At 37.4% G+C, this 21,050-nt stretch overlaps 1 protein-coding gene across 3 annotated transcripts in view; it reads right to left on the reverse strand.

Annotated features, from left to right (window-relative positions):
* Window positions 1–2,242: 2,242 nt before the first annotated feature.
* Window positions 2,243–21,050, reverse strand: part of LOC109056884 (Rho guanine nucleotide exchange factor (GEF) 39) — a 135,504-nt gene continuing 116,696 nt past the window's right edge. For all 3 annotated transcript variants that reach the window (XM_042721902.1, XM_042721903.1, XM_042721901.1), the window contains 7 exons: window positions 17,416–17,486; window positions 13,952–14,080; window positions 10,760–10,989; window positions 7,377–7,465; window positions 4,191–4,317; window positions 3,091–3,212; window positions 2,243–2,863 (listed from right to left, as the gene is read on the reverse strand). In XM_042721902.1, the coding sequence (XP_042577836.1) occupies window positions 2,824–2,863; window positions 3,091–3,212; window positions 4,191–4,317; window positions 7,377–7,465; window positions 10,760–10,989; window positions 13,952–14,080; window positions 17,416–17,486 (808 nt within the window). In that variant the 3' untranslated portion in view covers window positions 2,243–2,823. The remainder of the gene's footprint in view (window positions 2,864–3,090; window positions 3,213–4,190; window positions 4,318–7,376; window positions 7,466–10,759; window positions 10,990–13,951; window positions 14,081–17,415; window positions 17,487–21,050) is intronic.

Below are 21,050 nucleotides of genomic sequence, written 5' to 3' on the forward strand. Positions count from 1 at the left end.
CATTTTTTTATCTGTGTGCTTAGGGTAATTGTCTTGTTGGAAGGTGAACCTTCGGCCCAGTCTGAGGTCCTGAGCACTCTGGAGAAGGTTTTTCGTCCAGGATATCCCTGTACTTGGTTGCAATCATCTTTCCCTCGATTGCAACCAGTCGTATTGTCCCTGCAGCTGAAAGACACCCCCACAGCATGATGCTGCCACCACCTTGCTTAACTGTTGGGACTGTATTGGACAGGTGATGAGCAGTGCCTGGTTTTCTCCACACATACCGCTTAGAATTAAGGCCAAATGTCCTATCTTGGTCTCATCAGACCAGAGAATCTTATTTCTCTGATTTTTAGCAAACTCCATGCACGCTTTCATGTGTCTTGCACTGAGGAGAGGCTTCCGTCGGGCCACTCTGCCATAAAGCCCCTGACTGGTGGAGGGCTGCAGTTATGGCTGACTTTCTACAACTTTCTCCCATCTCCTGACTGCATCTCTGGAGCTCATCACAGTGATCTTTGGGTTCTTCTTTACCTCTCTCACCAAGGCTCTTCTCCCCCCGATAGCTCAGTTTGGCCGGACGGCCAGCTCTAGGAAGGGTTCTGGTGTCCCCAAAACGTCTTCCATTTAAGGTTTATGGAAGCCACTGTGCTCTTAGGGACCTTAAGTGCAGCAGAAATTTTTTTGTAACCTTGGCCAGATCTGTGCCTTGCCATCTGAGCTCTTCAGGCAGTAGTTCCTTTGACCTCATGATTCTCATTTGCTCTGACATGGCACTGTGAGCTGTAAGGTCATATATAGACAGGTGTGTGGCTTTCCTAATCAAGTCCAATCAGTATAATCAAACACAGCTGGACTCAATAAAGGTGTAGAACCATCTCAAGGATGATCAGAAGAAATGGACAGCATCTGAGTTAAATATATGAGTGTCACAGCAAAGGGTCTGAATACTTAGGACCATGTGATATTTCAGGTTTTCTTTTTTAATAAATCTGCAAAAATGTCAACAATTCTGTGTTTTTCTGTCAATATGGGGTGCTGTGTGTACATTACTGAGGAAAAAAATGAACTTAAATGATTTTAGCAAATGGCTGCAATATAACAGAGTGAAAAATTTAAGGGGGGCTGAATACTTTCCGTACCCACTGTGCATGTATATATATATATATTTCTGAGTTAATTAATGACAATCATATTTTTGTAATCCAAAAACTTTATTTTGATATAATTTTATTTTAAGATTATTTTCAAATTTAGATTAGGTTAAGAAACCCAGATTTTTCACTATGGTCTCAGTCTGTAACCCTGCTACAATCCATCAAAAACACACTGAAACACATTGACCATGAATGGTATTCTGAATCCTCAACCACCCTACAAAAAAATAATAAAGCAGAAAAAACAATCAGCAGAGAATCTGGCATCAGCTTCGAGCAAACGTGAAAAGATGAGGTGCAAATTACGAAAATTGAGCCAAGTATTCAACTGGGTAATTGCTGGCAGTTTCAGAAATTAGATGTTGTTGCATCAGCTGCAACTGTGTGATCTGAATGTCTGTTTTGAAACCGTAAATGGACACTGTTTAGCACGCAGTGATGATAGACGCCAAAATAAAGGTGAAAACAACAATGCATGAATTTCTTATCCAATATAAGTAATATCATACTAGTCTAAACAGACAGGGTCGGTGCTCTCATCACCACCTGCATTAGGTGGCCTACTTTATGAAATAATAACAACAACAAAAATAAAAAAAGCAGTGTGCTGCCACCATGTGGCCAACTGAGCTTTCATATTTCATAAAGGACAACAGGAACACAGATACTTTCCTATAGAAATTTCTGACTTTACCATGACCTGGAAATCAGTTTACAAACTCATTTATATTTCCAGGTTTTTCATGAATGTGGGAACCAAGGCAATAACTATAAACAAATACAATAAGTTAATTAACAAACAGAGACCGAATAATACTTAAATATACCCGTATTCCAATAAAAACCTATGGCTGGTGTTACAAGGACTCTAACAGATTTCAATTCCAGACTTAGAGTCTAGCATTGGGATTTAATGCACGTGAGACTTGAGAGATCAGCAATGTTCCAGAAGAGGGCAGTGTTGACCAGAGCATGAACAGTTAAAACCTCTGGTTTAATAGACCTTGTCAATTTTTATAGCAAATCACTAAGTTTTTATTAATTCACATGCAAAATATAACATTGACAAGAATAACAGAGTTAGTAACAATCATACCACTAAATGGATCTAATAGTAAAAGTTTAATTTACACAAGCAGACAAAATACATATATTTGCATTAAGTATTGCAGAGTATAATAAAAACAACATTCAGTGTATATAAAAGCAGTTTGCCCTTTTGTTCCAGTGTATAATGGAGCAAAATCTCATGCAAACCAAAAAATCTTATTGCACTAAATGATTTCATATTAAAAATGTGCTAATAATAGCATTGTTTTGCACTATAGTGATATACATTCAGAGTTGGTGTGACTAGATAAATAGTCTGTTACTATACATGATGTTTTTGTGTCTATGTAATTTTTAATAGAATGGTTAGATTTTGGCCATTATTGGTGATAACTGAGTGATACTGCATTGAATTACACTTTAAATAGTAAGACATCTCAGTATAAAAACCTTTAAAATGTAAACAGTCAACATGCTTAAAAGCAATAAGACTGCATTGCAGTATATTTTTTTGGCATATGGAAAAAAATGCAGCAGTGTAGTAGATGTAGATTGCATTGCATTCATCCTAAATCACCTCTGCTCCTTCCATCTGTGGGCAGATCTTTCAGCTCTTTTCAGAACATGAACCTCCTCACAGTATGACGCAGCTCGATCCAGAAGACTCCTGTGGTCTGCATTAACAATGTGAGCGTTATTATGCTATTCAGATTTCTATTGCAGGTACATGTTTTATATACACACAGCATAAAAAGACCTTTTCTTCAGACCATCAAAGAGAATTGTCACAGAAGCCGTGTATTACAAATGCTGGGTACATAATGTACTGGTTAAGATAACAGAGATGGAACAGTATTGTTCTATCAGGGTCTGATAACATGAAGTGATGTTGTAAAACTACCTTGCAGCAGGAGCTTCACTGGGCTTCAGCCTCTTGGTGGCGCTGTAGCCGCTTTCCCCAGTTGAAGGGATGGAACTGCTGCTATGACCCTCTTTGTGTTCCCGAACCTCTTCATCCAACATCTGCATTAGAGATTACAGATGTTCAAGTGCATGTAAAGTAAAATCATACAGTATAAATTAATACAAATAAAAATGATACAATTTTAAAAAGTATAAATTATATGATCAGATTACCAATGAAAACTGATTTTTGCAATGAATTTATATTCATTATAAAATTTCACAATTTAGTTAAAATGATTAGTGGCTGAGAAATAATTAATTCTACATTTGTATTATGTTATATATTTAAATATTCTTTTTAACCCACAATATTTATAAATATGACATATTTCTTCCTTAATAAACATGTTTATTTTTCTAATCCAAAGAATAATATATTTTTTTAATATTTAAATTAAATTATGAACAGTGGTGTACAAAAGGCTAAAAATCAGTTTTTTTTAAAAATCTAATTTAAAAGGAATAGTTCAACCAAAAATGAAAAATCTGTCATTATTTAATTACCCTCAAGTTGTTTCAAACCTGTAAGAGTTTCTTTCTTCTATTAAGCACAAAAAATAAAAATAAAATAATAATAATGATAATAAATAAGATATTTTGAAGAATACTTGTAACCAACCAGTTGACGGCAGCCATTGACTTCTATAGAATGGAAAAAAATACTATGGAAGTCAATGGCTACCGTCAACTGATTGGTTACAAGCATTCTTCAAAATATCTTACTTTGTGCTCAACAGAACAAAGAAACTCTTACAGGTTTGGAACAACTTGAGGGTGAGTAAATGATGAAAGAATTTAAATTTTTAGGTGATTTAACCCTTCAAACCAGGTAATAAATAAAATGTTTCAAACATACATAAATATTAAATTACATACAGTACATATTAAATTAGAAAAATACATCTTACTAATTTGGTAAAACAAAGAAAAGCTTCAGCCTTTAAAACACCTTATGCATAATCTAATTAACTAATAATATTAGTTATTAATAATTTTTTAACATTAATTGCAATTAAACATGAAACAACAACTGACCATGGTTCTTTTTATTCCACGTGTTTGCTGTAATTCTTGAGTGTTCTGACTGTCTGGATCCGATCTGATTGGCTTCCTACGCAGCTTGTCTCTCCTGTGCACCACTGTATTCTTTGACTTCAGCTGCCTGGGATAGAAAACAAGACCATCAGTCATCAACTGAACCAGGGAAACAATTAAGATCAGTCATTTAAACAGGAATCAAGAAGCTGGAGTATGAAACTACATCATTAGCTCCTCTTTCATGTCATACCTGATGCTAATCTTGACATTTTAATACAGATGACAAACTCAGACCACCTCTTCAAGCTCCAGCTCATGTTACAATTGTGAGACGTGTTATAATTGTACCTTGTATAAAAAAAAAAATTGTTCCAGCTCATGACTGCGGTTTTGAGATGAAATCCAAAAAAGTATTAACTATTTTTCACGAACCGATGGAGACAACTGAATTTGAACATGTTATTTGCATTTTTAGCTATTTTTTGGTAGGAATGTGTGCAGCTTTGCTGCATTAGAAGTACAGTTTAGCCGAAAATGTTTTTTAAAATGATCTTTAAACACAAATAAAAAAAAAAAATATATAATGCAGCTCAATTTTCCCCTTTTAAAATGTATACAGTATGTGGGGGTTAAATTACAGGACGAAATAACACTACTTGTTATATATATATTATATATATATATATATATATATATATATATATATATATATATATATATATTATATATATATAAAATATACTAAAAACAATTTTTCATTTAAATTATAATTTAGACACAAAATGAATTGTAGGGTTAAGAAAGTGGCATAAAAAAAACATGTGAAAATATGACTCAATCAGTAGAAGAATGGAAATTCAGTTCAATGTTTTATTAAAAAGAAAGAAATATATAAAATAGGAATAAAAAAAGAAGAATGGAAATTCAGTTCAATGTTTTATTAAAAAGAAAGAAATATATAAAATAGGAATAAAAAAACACACCATTTACATATTATCATTATTAGTTAGTCTTTCTTTTAATATTATTGTAAGAAAGAAAGAAAGAAAGAAAAAGAAAGAAAATGAAAGAAAGAGACAAAGTGTTTGAATCCGGGAAAGAGTAACTAAATCGAAACTAGGAGAATATACAGTAACTCAAAAACGTTCTGAATTATAGTCCTCTAAAACTCATTGATCATTTCCTTCGTCTTTTTGATCCAGCACAGGAGACACTGTGTCTATAGCACAGAATATTTGTGTGTTTTTTTTTTGTCTGGTGACATGAAAGGGAAGTATTTGGTTTGTATAGGAGACGTCTATCTGACCATAGAGTTGAGCGGATCTGCCTCGATGGGAGACGCTCAGTTTTGTCATAAGGCTCCAGCCGCCTTCACCTCATGTCATCGAAACCATCGATTGCAAACTGATTGAGTCCCCTGGCCAACAACTAGTATTGGTGTGTATCTGCATATGTGTGGGTGAAACCTAAACCATGTTCATCTTGTATAACAATTTTCCTCAAGTGAGAAAAAAAAAACATCACAAATATTACAGTTAAAACCAAAAATATATCATACTAACTTATGGAAAATATATCATACTAACTTACTTGAATCACTGATTTAGTGATGTTGATTTCTAGGCATATGGCAAAGAAATTGAAAGGAATGATGTGCTCTTAAGTTTCAAACGGCCTTAAGGGCCTCGGTATGTTTGTGGTCTTGCTTCAAGTCAATAATCAGTTGCATTAAGGTTACTGGTATGCAACAACTGAAAATAAGCTCATGGATTATATTTCCCAACCACAAGCAATAGCAATAACATAATACTGTATCAATAACGGGAATCTGATAGTGTTTCATGAAAGGAAACGATTACATTTGCATTACAGATAATCATGGAGGGGAACGAATAGAATCAGAAAGGCAATTGTAAGTCACGTGATGCGGATCGGTGACATGGCTTGTGTCAAATATGAAGGTAATTAAAAAAGGACACAAGAGTAATGGATCCCACAATTTAAAGGGGACAAATAATGATACATTTTGCTTGATATTTTAGCAATACCATAAAACTCTATTGAACATTCAATTAAACAGTTGAGTCAACATACACTATTTAAACATACTGTTTAAATTTTCAGAACTCAAAAAGAGCATTTATTGAAACTAAACTGCAGTAATGACTGTTCGAGGCCTTGTGTAGCACCTACAGCTCTGCATATCACGAGTTTAGATTTACATTTAAGATGGTCCCTGAGTTTTTCAGTCCAATCTTAACAGTTAATGCGCCGTATGCCAGCGCAGATTGTTTTGTGAACCTGTTCTATTAAACCGGTTGAAGTACTGGATGCTTAAAAATTATATTGGACCTGCAAGCAAGTAATAAATGAGTGCAGCAAAGTAATAAAAAATTACCTGTTTAATTATACGGGTCAGAGAGAAGATGGAAAATAGCCTAAGAATTATGGAAACCCTAAATTAGGTTTCTGGACCTCAAGGAAAAAAATAAAAATAAAACAAAAACAAAATGTATACTGTATATGTATACTGAACATAGATCTGTCTCTTAGGCATAACGGTCAATGCATGAGGCATTTTAAAGAACAATTCACATTACTGATGCAATGACTTGAGTACACCTCTGCTATGTAATTTGACATGAATTAAAAATAATTTAGTTTTTTTTTAAGGTGGCAAACAGTCAAAAATGTCAAGGTAATACAGCTGTCTTAATAATATAGAAAGCTGAATTCAAAGAAAACAGACTTTTTTAACATTTAACATTTTAAAATGTTTTAATATTAAAATAATAATAATAATAATAATAATTAAAGGGTAGGACTTGCACAAAAATACACAATCATCAGAATATTAATAAAATGAAGATGGCATGAGGTGACTATCTGTCCCTCCCAATCACTCAGACAGTGCTAAACTAATTAACCTAGCCTTGAGAGTTGGAACTGTCCTCTGTGAAAAACTCGCCCCATGTCAACCATCGCCCTGCCCTCAGGTCCTGTGAGAGAGTAAAGGGCACTGATGTTGTGCTAACACTGACTACAGCGTAATGATTATGAGCTGTGTTGATGTTTTAACTTCAAAACCTGGGTGGAGTGACATTTTAGGGCTGGTAACCTAAAAAGTTTAGGTTTTTTAAGGAGCTGATTTTTGAGTATCCTCATGTTGACAGATAGACTCACCCAATAGCCAAACAGAGGCTACGGTACCAATCATTAATGTCCCCCTGATCATCGGACATTAGAAGCAGTTTGGCCCTGGCGAAGGTCAACTAGAAGAGAGAAAATATTCAGTTAGAGGAAGAGATTGAGAGTTTATGTATAATAGAACTTGTGTGAAAAGCAGTGATTTTGGTGGTACCATTTGTATATATGTCATACGTATGTATCTATGTATGTATGTATGTATGTATGTATGTAAGTGTATATATGTATATATATATATATATATATATATATATATATATATATATATATATATATATATATATATATATATATATATATACACACACACATATATTTATGTGTGTGTGTGTGTGTGTGTGTGTAAAAAAAAAAAAAATTATTAAACCATGTACAGTCACATATTTAAGGTATAATGAAATTATATTGGCTTTTACTGAAATGTCTCTCGAAAATGGTAAAAACATCTTTCAACATATGTGGTTGTGCACATAATTCCTTTGGATCACTAGAGGGCGTCCATGAACTAGTTTGTTAGCATTGCCTCCAGTGTTTACATGGACCAGGGTCTCAAAATCTCAAACATTTGTGATCTTATGACTCACAGTACTGACTTCAGTTCTTCAGGCATATAGCCTATAGATGTACAGGATGAACAGCCACATTTTAAAGGTTTAACTGGTCTTGAGATGAATTTTAACACACAGCATTGAAGGCGAGACAACAATCCACCTCACAAATCATTAAAGAACATCGTCAATAACATAAGTAGATAATTTAATGCATTTAATGATTTGATTTTCAATCTGATGCAAAATAGGTCATGAAAATAACCATGAAGGAGCTGCAGAGGAAGCAACACTTTCTCCACTGGAGCCCAAAGGTGCACAGATGTGCCAGTTGATGCTCTCAGCTGCTAATTTGGCAATGATCTGCACTTGGAGGACAAGTTTTCTGAGCTCGGCCCACGTTCTCCGCCTCCCGTCAGATGGCTCATCCTTGAGTCAACAGCAATTACCATCACTCATCCACACTGAGGAGACTTTACTGCTAGATTACACATGTCAAACAAGACAACGGGAACCATCCAACCCCAAACAAAGGCAGAGGCTTTATCCTTGGAATAATTACAACGGGGACCCATTAGAGTGGATTATAATTGGGGCCTTGAAAATATTAAATGACCTTTCACATTTACCTGAGGCCGCTGGAGTGGAGGAAACAGCAGCAGTTACCAACAGCATATCAATAATCAGCCCTAATCTTTATTACGACTTGGGACGGAATAGTAATGAGTGGAGCTGGGTCTTAAATGGACACCTGGTAAAAAGTAATGGCGCTCCAGTTATATTTTAAGGAGGCGGGGGGGTCTGGCGCACTTGTTTCTCATTAGGTATTAAATAGATTAAGATTTCAAATGTACCATCATCAAAAGTATTATCAAATTACCAAGTTCAGCGAGCGAGGCAAAGCAGAGTGCGATATTAGGGGCCTGCCGCATGGGGGGACGGGTGGCCTGATTTATGCACAAATAGATTCCACTTCTATTGCGATGCGGTAATTAGGGATTTGTCAGGAAATCTGACCCTCTTAGGTAGAAATTACTTTGTATAATACGAACGGCGGAGCACGGAGCCTCTTCGACGCACATAATTTCACTTGATTATTTATACATCAAAGGGAATCGGTCATGGATGCAGAATAATATTCAAGGAGGTGGAAGAAGAAAGACGGGGAGCTGCGAGAGGAAGATGGAGAGACGAAAAGGGAGGGGGATGCGAAGATGGGAAATGCGAGAGAAAGAGAAAAGGAGGGAAGAAATTATCCGTATACAAACACTCTCTCATCTAGACAAATGGACAGGGGAGAGGGAGCCAAAATTTTCATAGCGCATTTTCCTCTACTACTACTATTTTCAAACTTTGCATATAGATTGCCATGGCATTTCCAGCTGTCAAATTTAATTTTACTTTAATTCTTCACGGCCCGGCCGGGGAGGGGCCAGAGAGTGCTGACAGCCTCTTTCCCCTTCGGTCCAGGTGGGAGGCGGGTGGAACCGGGATCAATAATGTGTCCTTATGAGAAATTACACCTAATGCTATTGAGTATGCATTTGAGGCCTCTGTGGGATAACAGGCTAATGAAATGCCATTTCTAGCCATTAGATAATATGCAGCCTCGGCCACGGCCCAGGTGGAGGAGAGGAGAGGAGAGGAGTGCGGAGCACTGACAGGGTTTCGGGAAGATGCATTCAGCGGCTGAGCGGAAGAGATGGATCTGTGATCTAATCTGATGGAGTGATGCGAGCGCCTTCCACACATCTTTAGAGCAGGTGGCCTTTTTAGGTCTATTCCATGTGCCTAAAAAGCATACCTGCGACATGATAGTCTAGTAGTTCCGAGACCACTAGCTCCCTTAAACCTTACGAAATGCTCAACAACTTGTAAAGTAATATGTACGACATCTTTAGGTTGTATTTATGTAGTTAATGAGTATGTATCTCAGTATGCATATGCAATAACTGTATATTAGTTCTCAGATTTATGCTATTTTAAAACCAACTAAACCATGTGGAATAAATGCCTTTGTGGTGTACGATACATTCGTCTGAATGTTTCATGAGAGTGTGGAGATCGTTTAGACATAATTTGTCACACAGCGGCAGCACAGAGACCTGGAAAGAGATCAAGCCATGTGGAGACATTAAAACTTGAAGCCTTATGAGGAACTCGAGTAATTAGCGCTAGAAGGAGAATGATAAATTAAAAAAAAAATCATTTTTGCTAACTTGCTGATCAAGTCATTCTGAGAACAATGAGTGTGGGGAGGGACATACGGTTCAAATATATTTGATGGACCTGAAGATTGCCTATGAGGAATTTTAATGGATAAAAGTGTGTTATACTCCACAGATGGGCAAAAAAATAATTGGGGCTGTAAAAATGCATTGGCCCACCAATGAAAATTGAACGCATCGATTACAGAATCTAAAAATCAATTGTAATTACTACAATAATAACCAATGTACTGTGCATTCAGTCATTTTAAGTTCACCCAAATCCCCAGTCTACCTCTGGCGTGGACACATTTAATGGAGATGAAATGTTAGTATTTTTAATAAAACATATTTTTTGCCAATTATCCCTCAAAATGCAACAATCATAAGCATGCCAATAGTAAGCTGATTTCTAAGAAAAGTGTGAACATCAACACGCCATTGACTCGCGCAGCATGACTTGTAGTGGAGTTAGTGGGTCAGGAACACACTTCAAATTTATGAATATCCAGGAAAATAAAAATGACTCATACCAAAATATGTGAACTGAATTATGAACAAGAATAAATCCCTCTGAATTGTAAATATAGCTGTTTTAACTTACACTAATAAGGCCTCCCTGGCTTTTGGTGTGGCCGAAGACTTTATCCACTGTGCACTCCTTTAATGGGTAGATTCGCTGGCAGTTAAACTTATCCCGATTGGTAGGATGTATGGGACTGCATGGTTTGGCCTGGAGCAGGATGTCAGAGAACAGGTAAAACATCTTGGGTTTTGCCTCCGTGCCTTTAGGGGGCACTGTCTTTAGCCAGCCTTCCCGAATGTACCACCTCCCTACGACGAGAAGAGATAACAGGGAAATGGATGAAGGACTTACCTATTGTCTACCTAAAAAAATCAATTTCAAGCAGACAATAAAAAGTAGAAGGTTTACAAGACTTTAGAAGGAAAAGAGACAACCAATCTCCCTTCTCAGTGATTGGCAGTTGCATGATGGAAACTAAATTAGATGCTGACATTTGGATAGATAAGATGAAATTTCATTCCTGCTACTGATTCCTTAATTGCCCCAGTGAACCTTGTGATTGCAGCTCTGGCGATAGGAAGAGTGTGGAGCTCAAAATGGATGCTCTGAGCGACAGACAAGCACTTCATGATTAGCAGAGGGGTCAAGTAGGGGTCAAACTGCTTTTTAAAAGTGCCACAGGTTTAATATGAGGCAACAACGAAGACACATTCTGTGATACTTTAGGGCGACATGTGCAGATTGGATTTAATGGTCTCTTTGGCTTCTTTAAATTGGTAACATGCATTTACATGGTGAAGTTCTATCTGGATCATGCAGGATAGTCATGCCTGACGATTTCGGTTGCACATCCACAATGTTAACAAATGTACAAACTCAATAACAAGACACCCAGTGCCAAAAACATAGAGTTGTCCACAGGTATAGCAGTAAAGAATCCCCGCTTCTGTTTAATGTGAATCTGTATGCCTCAAATACCCGTCACTGGTTTGGACTGACATATCCAAGGAAGGCTTCATCGGCTGAGTTCAAAGAGCAGGAACTTGGAGATCCCCCTCTTCATGTTGAACGCTTTCAACTTTCCCTGTCAAAGAGCACCTCTGCCCAGCTACAAAGGACCTAGTGGTTTGCAGGGTGCTAAAGGTTGCACTACAAAGCGGCTAGGGTCCTCCTGATGTGACCAAGCCAAAGACCCAGAGACACATAAAAGCATTTCTTGATTTGAAAGTGATGGAATGGCAAGTCAGATCATTGTTAATTTTGACAAGGCTTTGTTGGATAGGTTACCCTTTCATTTCAGTTAAAAGGGGATTCAGAGGTGTTCATCTACAGTATTCAAAGCCCAGGAGCCCTCTTTAAAGATTTTTTCTTATTAATCATACTACACGATTATAAAAAAAATTGTGACTTTAAGGCTGAAACATATTCTACTATGCAGGCAATGCAATACAATACAATTACACAATGCTGGATTCATTGCCGCAAGTAGGAATAATCAGTCTTCTATATTCACGGTGCATTCACGTCATGTCAGAATTACCGTAATTATGGGATGTAAAGCCTGAACATACCGAGTATACAAGCTGTAATTTTTATGTTGACATCTGAATCCTTTATTCAAGTCAGAATCATGTAATTATGGTAATTGGTAAATCAGTTGTCTCTTTTAGGCCAACAACTGGTATGGCAGAGCAATACAAGTTACCTGAACAATAACACATCTGGATTAAAGGGTTAGTTCACCCAAAAATTAAAATTCTGTCATTAATTACTCATGTTATTCCAAACCTGTAAGACCTTTGTTCATCACAAATTAAGATATTTTTGATGCATTCCGAGAGCTCTTTGACCCTTCTTAGACAGCAAGGATCCTTACACGATCAAGGCTCAGAAATGTAGCAAGGACATCGTTACAATAATGTGACATCAGTGGTTCAACTGTAACTTTATGAAGCTACGAGAATACTTTTTGTGCGCAAAGGAAACAAAAATAATGACTTTATTCAACAATTTGTCTCCTCTGCGTCACCCTATAGCACCATTTTTATCCCTATAATGGCACAGATATTTGAATGTAACTTTATTGCCCCCTTTGAGTAGCACCCTTTCATCATGTTGGCTGATGATTTTACTGATTGGTGGTTTGTTTCTGGCATAAAAGATCTGCACTTAACTGACCAATGGGGCGGGGGTATGTCATCCAAAGGGCATGGAATGGTCTCATCTTTCTCTCTTCGTCTTTCTATTACGCTCTGGAGGCCAGAGAGTTTCGGCTTGGCCCTTGGAAAGCTGTGGTGGCAGCAACGTCCTGCCGAGGACTCCAAGGAAACAGACAGTCTGTCTGCTGTATCAATGTCCCATTGATTCAAGCTTTGCGTCTGAGAATTACACTGCCCTTATCTCCAAGCCGGCCACTTAATATTGTTCAGGGGCTCCGAAGCCTCTCATCTGTCAAGCATCACTTTCGTTAGGGCACATCTGAGGAAACGGAGGGGTTGAGTGAGATAAGCTGGGATGGCCTGGTTTGGTTCGGCCTTCTGAAGTCAGAAAAAGTGCAAGTGGAAGAAAAGAAGCCTTATTGGACAAGAGAAAGGACCTCGGTAGAATTCTAGAGTCCTGGAAAAACAGGATGAGAGGGTTTTTTTTACACTCTTCCTACATCCGGCGCTGTGTGAAATGAGCCCAGTGCTCGTTGGGTATTCATCGCCAGCCTTCCAACCACCTTTGTGCACACACACACTCTCTCTCACTCCCTTTCTTCCAGCTTCCTTTTTATCTGCCGGCCCACAAGATGAGGAGAGGCGCTAATTGGTCCTGGGGGAGATTGGCAGGCCAAGACATTCACGACAAGGCCCTCTCTGTCTTTTTCTCTCTCTCCCCCTTCCTTCTCCATCTCCTTCTCTTTTGTTTCACACGTGGGCATTCTCCCTTGGGATAAATAAGAAGGAAGAAAGGACCTCCACTCCACAAGTAGCACAAGAGAAGAAAGATGGAAAGAACTGACATAAGGCACACTTCCCTTCCATTGCCAATTAGCGGTGAGAACTTGTCGATAAATTCAGTTAATTTTCAGATTGGAGACTGCGATTGTGGCTGGCGAAAACAAAACCACCCGCTATCGCCTCTATTGATTATGGGCAAACAGCTGGATCTCTTTTAAACAAGACTACTTTTCCTCACTCTTCCACCTGACCTCCTTCATCCGCTTAACTCTCTGGCTCTCCATGGAGCTCTGGGAGATAAAAAGAATGGAAGATCACAGTCTCTAACCTGGAGTCAGGATTCTGGTCTTTCGGCCCTTCAGCTGTTTCTGGACTCTGCGCAGCTGCAGGTGGTTCTCATGGCTGCGAGCGTTGTCCTGGATCCGCTGGGCGACCTCTGAGATGGTTTTCACTGCCTCTGCACCGAAAGGGCACATGGCATGAAACAGTGGAAGGAACTGAATGGACACATGACCAAACTCTACGAGCACAAAAAACTAAACAGAACACTAAGGGCCAGATTTACTATCAGCTTGTGCCAGTGCAAACCCTCATTTGGCATTAAAAAACTACTGTCAGGATTTACTAAAGACATGCAGTGGGAAATTAGCACTTAGAACCATTATTTTTGCAACTCACCTTATCAAATATGCATTTGCAGGAGTTTCCCTTTCAATCAGTAAATTTATGGGAGGAGAGTATTTAAATGAATCATGCAACGTGGTTTACTAAGATTTGCGTTTGTCAATTCACAGGTATTTGCGGCATGATTTTAATGCCCCCAAAAAAGCATGTATTAAAGCAGGCGTTCATTTGCACTGCTCTTGGTAGATTGTGCTGGTCATTATGGACATGAGAGGTTGTGTCTGTGCACATTGTCAGTAAATCACCCGCAGAATTTTCCCCTCCCATCGGCACTTTTATGGAATTGCGCTCTAGCGCTAATTTGTCCTGTTTAGTAAATCTGGCCCTAAAATTCCTCCTTATGCCAAGCACACAATGAAAGACTGAAGCATGTCAGACTGTGTACATTCAAAGATACAGTTTATTAAGTTTTCTGTCATGTTGGCAAACACTTCACTTGACTAATTGCAGATTAGGTGCATCAATTATGATATCACTGTTATGTGCTTGGAGGAAGCGCCATTCGAAAAAATAAAAACTTCCAGTTCACAATGCATCACTCTCCTTTTTCGCTCTTTTGGTGCTAATTAATTGGCTGTCACTTACTGCAGCTCTCAGGTTAGTCGGGACACCTGAAACCAGATTTCAAACCATGTTTTGACATCAAAAAGTGGCAAGCTTCAGTATTGTGTGTTTGGCATTACTTCTAGTATTTGTTCACAGATACACTTTAGTAGCGAACATGTTCAAATGCATAATTTTTTGTGTGTACTAATGGCATTAATCTAATGATTTATTGTAAATAATAACAATATATGCACTTCTTTGTAGATTGTTGAATCATTACCATAAATGTATAATTTGATGGTTCCATTAAAAAAAACAAAAAAAACACAGAGTTCAATACAGTAAGATGAACAAGAGTGTGACCTATTTATGCAATTTTGAACTTATTACGGGCGTCAAATGAGTAATACAACAGCATGACACACTAATAAGTGCACACCCATAGGCGTTCATGCATTATGCAGACTGCATTATTGCATATGATAATAACAGTTTGTTTTTGGCCTCCACACAATGTTTGATTTCACCATCAACCCCCTGGAGGAAGATGAGGGTGCATTAACACATCCAAACACCACTGACTGGGTGAAGACCTTGCCATAGGATGTTGTGCTAGCCATCAAAAGCACAAGGCCTACATACTTCATCTGAAACTTTTGTATTTCTGTCTGCTTGATAAACACGGTTTCTGTACAAACCAGATTTCTGTGGTTCATTGGTTTATTGGAAGCAAGCTGTGCAACATAAAAGCGTCAAAACGTGATCTAAATAATGTAGAGTGAACTCGTTCTCAGAGTTTCAGATCGTACTTTTTTAGTTTGCAACTAAAATTTTAGAGAAAACATTTTGCCAATTACCATGCCTGGAATTGATTAACTAATGTAGACATCATCAACTCATTAAAAAGAAAAAAGAAACACAAACAAGCAGATGGATACTAATTTTAAACCCAGCTTTGGTCTTATTGACTCTAACAATTCAGACAATGAACAGAGCGCTCGGGGCGTTTGCCTCATAGTAAAATAATCACAGCCTAATTGAGTCACTTATCTTTAGAACAATTACAAGCAAAACCAAACAAAGTGACTGTTTAGAGATGCCTGGGCCTCTCTGTACGTCTCTCAGTCCTTCCCTTTTAAGAAAACCCTCTCTATAATTGTGTTTCAACAGAGCTACGGCTGATGCATTATTAATACCATCTCATTCCACATTCTACGAACACTTTCTCTCTGTCTTTTTATTTCAGACATTCAGTATGTTTAAACAGAACTCGGTCCGAGGAGTTCTCAAGTGTTAACTTTTTTTAATTAACCTTTGACAATTTTCGCAAACGAGTTGAGGAGATACTTGGCTGTAGGGAAATGCAGAAGTTAGCACCCCAAATCTTACACGATTGACGAATGCCGCAATTATGATAATTTAAACAGCGGCGTTTCGCTGCATACATGAGCACGTGTGATGAGAAAAATAAAAAGAGCAATAAATGGGGGGGTGAAATCAACACACAAAAAGAAAACTGGAAAACAACAACAAAGCCTCTTGTGAGTTTCACTGCTACAGTAGTTTGCTTAATCAGATACAATATAATTTGTCTGGGGTTGTTTTTAAATAATTCCCTTTACAATATGCCTAGGCCGATTGAGGAAACTTTTTCTATTTCTCTCTCTTCCTCTCCAAAAAAAAAAAAAAAAAAAAAAAAAAAAAAAGCTAGTGAGCTTAAAAAGCAGCTCTAATGAGAAGAGGAAGAGGCAATGGAGGGGCAAATCTGGATATGTACCTTCATCTTAGAATCAGGGGCTGTTTTAATTTGTAAGCAACAGCAGCAAGCAACCAATGAGATTTTAATTGATACACATAAATAATTCCTTGTGTACACTGGCTCTTAAGTCAGATTTGCTGTTTATTTGACGATAGAAATGAGTCATTATCGGGGCTTCTGTTGATGCCGGAGATTTTATTTATTTATATTTTGCATGGTTGATATCCTCTGATCTGGTCCCTATTAATTATGTCAAAATCCACATTGAGATTTTAGACTCACGTTAAGCTTTGCCGTACTTTCATCCTCGGCGAGCAAAGCCACCCGGTGACAATAACAACGCGTGAGCGCTACAACAGGGGCCCAGAGTTGTTCTTTGTCACCCTAACAAAGACAAGGGAGGCTGTCTTTTCGGCTGCCAACTTAAAAACTTTTTTCCCTTTAAGACACGGGTTTGTTTTGGCACCGTATGAAACGATTTCAGCATTTGCACCTTCTTCAACAGGCCATGGTATCCTCCGCAATGCTTATCTCCGCAAAGCACCTCATCATCACAAACACGTTGAGTGATCTCTTTTTAGGTTGCTCTGTAAGTGACAAACTAGAGTGGAAAGCAAATTTGACAAGCATAACAAGTGTGACTTTGGGTGAATGTGATTCCACAGCTTGATACAGATCCTGACAATAAACAGATAATAATAAAAAAAACATCTAGACAGGCTAAACCCATCAACATTTTTGTCACAGAGCGCTAACAGGATAAGAGAGTGTTTGTCGAATTGCGAGACGGCGGTGCCTCTTACTTGAAAGCTGCTGAAACTCTGGGTTGTCTGGACTGGTGTTCTCTGTCAAGTCCCTCAAGAAATGCTTGTACCTAAAAAAGCAACAAATAAACAAAACACGGCACAGGCTTAATGCAACGTTTCTATAAATACACCCTTTAAGCGCAAGAGAAAACCCATCTCGGCATGTCAGGGTAAGCAGGTCGGACAAGCACTGTCAACGCAAGACGACTTTACTCGCATTAAGATGCATTTAAGAAAAAAAAAAGCTTTTCTTTTTGAGAAGGAATAAAGAGCCATTCAGCCTACAAAATTACACTAATGTGCTGCATTTCTGCTTTCTCCGGAACAGATTTTGTGCTATTTTAGCAGCACAGTAAGGATGAGGATCCTTAAATCCAAACAGAAACATGAGAATGTACTTCCTTCAGTCCGGGTCACACAAACAAGTGCACAGGGTCAAACTTTACATTCACCTCTGTTCAGAAAAAAAAATTAAATATTGATTATTGTGCTATTCTCCCCTTATGACACAAAAAGGTTATAAATGGCTGGGCAAATCAAGGGCCCAATTAAGGAAATGACCCCTATTGCAAGGTGAGGGCCAAATTGAGAGAGGAGAAAATTTGGTGGTAATTCATTTCATGTTTCAGGGATGGAGATAAAGATAGAGCGAGTCTTAATGCCAGAGATTACAGTTCACTTAAGCAGAACTCCAGCGACTAGAGACATCAAAGGCCTCTTTCAAATGAGAAGGCTCTCAGAAAAAGTTTGACTCTGTGGTATCGTCGCAATTGGGAATACGATTCTCTACAGTTTTCTGTACTTTGATTGCAGTGGAACTTGAAAAGTTTTGGAGGGAGTGCATTAGCATTACACAGGTGTATGCAGGCAATTAATGTAGCCATCAAATATGCATTACGGCAAAAACCATGAAACTAAATATCATATGCATTCATTAGGTGTAATGAGAGTCATTTATTTAATGCTAGAAGCTTGATCAATTGTATTTAAAATAAAAATACAGACAAAAAAGGAAATAGATATAAGAAGAAAAAAGAAATAAAGTGACAGTGTTAGACCATTTTACTTCTATAATGTAAAATGAAAATTAAATGGAAATAAAAATAACATTTTGGCTAATACAGATAAGCCAATGTTTATTTTCATGTTATGCGTTGATGTTAAATATATTCTATAATATATTGCTCAAATAAAAAAAGAAGAAATGATATACACAAAAGGCTACTATTATTTATATTTTACCTGTTTTTCATAAACATGTTACCTGTTTCTGATGCAGAAAAACTAGTTCATGCATTCATGACCTCTAGACTGGACTACCGTAAACCACAACTCACTGCTTGTCCTTCATCCCCAAAAAACAAATAAACAAATACAAAAAGCCCAAAACTAACAGTGTCCTTACCAGGTCAAGAAAATATGATCATATTAACCCAATACTACAGTCTTTGCACTGGCTACCTATAAAGTTCCGTATCAGTTACAAAATATTATTACTTACTTAAGGCCCTTAATGGCTTAGCTTCTGCGTACCTAACTAGTCTTCTACCACGCTACAATCCATCACGCTCCCTAAGGTCACAAAACGCTGGACTTTTGGTAGTACCTAGGATAGCAAACTAAGTCCACTAAAGGAGGTAGAGCTTTTGCACATTTGGCTCCCAAACTCTGGAACAGCCTTCCTGATAACATTCGGGGTTCAGACACACTCTCTCTGTCTAAATCTAGATTAAAAACACATCTCTTTGGCCAAGCATTCAAATAATGCATCTCATAATTTTGGACTGCAGTTATATCTGATCAAATGCACATTATTATTCTTTAGCTTGGGTTAAACTAATTAATTTTACTTGGTCGGAACAGCAGCTACGCTAATTATGTCTCTATTTGTTTCTCTGTTTTCCCAAGGGATTTAAATCCCGTGGTAACTAGGATTTACACAAGCTCCAGTCTGGATCCAGAACACCTGAGAAGAGATGATGCCAACCCCTCAGAGGACCTCAGATGATGCCAACCCTGAAACAACATACAAAACTACCACATTTTGCTATAAGTTTGATTGCAACATATAATAATTGCGGTTAATAGTGTTCATCATCTGTTTGATTACGTCTACGATTTAATTGATTTTACATTTCTGCAATATGTACATAAACTGACAGTCAACATTGATAAGCTACTACTAAATATTGTAGAAACTTAATTTTCTGAGAAGTTGCTTTGCACCATAAAAAGCACTATAAAAATAAACATGAATTAAATTGAATTATTATTTAAGCATCACTGTTAAAATGCACAATATGAAAAATTAAATAAATTTTGAATTAATTTAGTTAATTGCTATAATTGCTATAATTGCAATATTGGCCATTACATGGATGATACAGTTAAAAAGTATATATCTTGTATATATCATGCATCCCTGTATTTAACAAGAATAATAAAATAATAATAATAATGGCAGGACTACATCTGTGTACCAGTGAACATTATCCAGTGGCCCGTGTGGTCTAGGTGATGTCACTATAAAAAGAAAGTAATTTTAGAGAAGAGCAAGATGTTAAATTTGGATACAGTACTACTTAAACCAAAAATTGACTTTCTGAATTTGACATACATTTCAGTGCTCACAAAACATTCTCAGCATTTCTGACACCAAATTCCACATCACGTCCACCATTTCAGATGTTGTCAGATAAACTGGGGCATCTTTAGTCTGTCTTAAACGTCCTCTCAACTCCACCACGGCATCTTTCTTTGGTGACTGCCCTGCGGGCTGAAAAGTTAAGCTCGAATATTCCCGCTTCCCGAGAGCCGTGCTAAGCAGCGGAGCAGGGGCCTTTCTTCTAATTGGAGGAGTGTGAAGTGAAGATCGTTGCAGCCGTAGTCTCTTTTTCCCTGCGGCCATGTCGAAATTATGTAAACTGGTGGCAGCCGCCAAGACGCCCATGTCACCCATCACCCGTGACAACCACAGAGGGGGGTGGAGGAGCACATCCTTTAAACTCCGCTTCTGACGAAAGATTTTAAGAGGGTTGAGACTACAAGGCCAAAGAGAGAGAGAGGAAACGTCTGACTCCTCCTTTTCGGCCCTCCCTCCCTCTTAGGAGTTTAGAGGTGAATTGATAAACAGTTTCAGGCAAAACAGTCAGTTAGAGTACAGGGTGTGTATTTATTCACAGCAGGGCTTGTGGGATATCCTGCAAAGCTTCTCATATTAAAAGCTGAAGCTGAAAAATCCCAGCATGTGCATGCTCATTTATTCAATCATTATTTATGATTATTGTGCCATATGCAAGCATTAAATGTCCTCATCTGATTACATTTTAGATCCCTGTTCTTATGAAATATTAAAGATTTAAAGATCTAATATTTAACAAAAAAAGGGCTGCCGACTGACTGTACATTATCCAATACTTAGCAGGAATTCACCAATATTAAAATTTTGATACTGATAAGCTGAAAATAATAATAATAATAATAATTATAATTTAGAATATATATATATATATATATATATATATATATATATATATATATATATATATATATATATATATATATATATATATAATATACTGGTTGTTAACTGAAAAATTGACGATATATTAACATTTTCAAAATCCAAACCT

The sequence above is a fragment of the Cyprinus carpio genome, chromosome B4, assembly GCF_018340385.1.
Source record: "Cyprinus carpio isolate SPL01 chromosome B4, ASM1834038v1, whole genome shotgun sequence".
Lineage (NCBI taxonomy): Eukaryota > Metazoa > Chordata > Actinopteri > Cypriniformes > Cyprinidae > Cyprinus > Cyprinus carpio.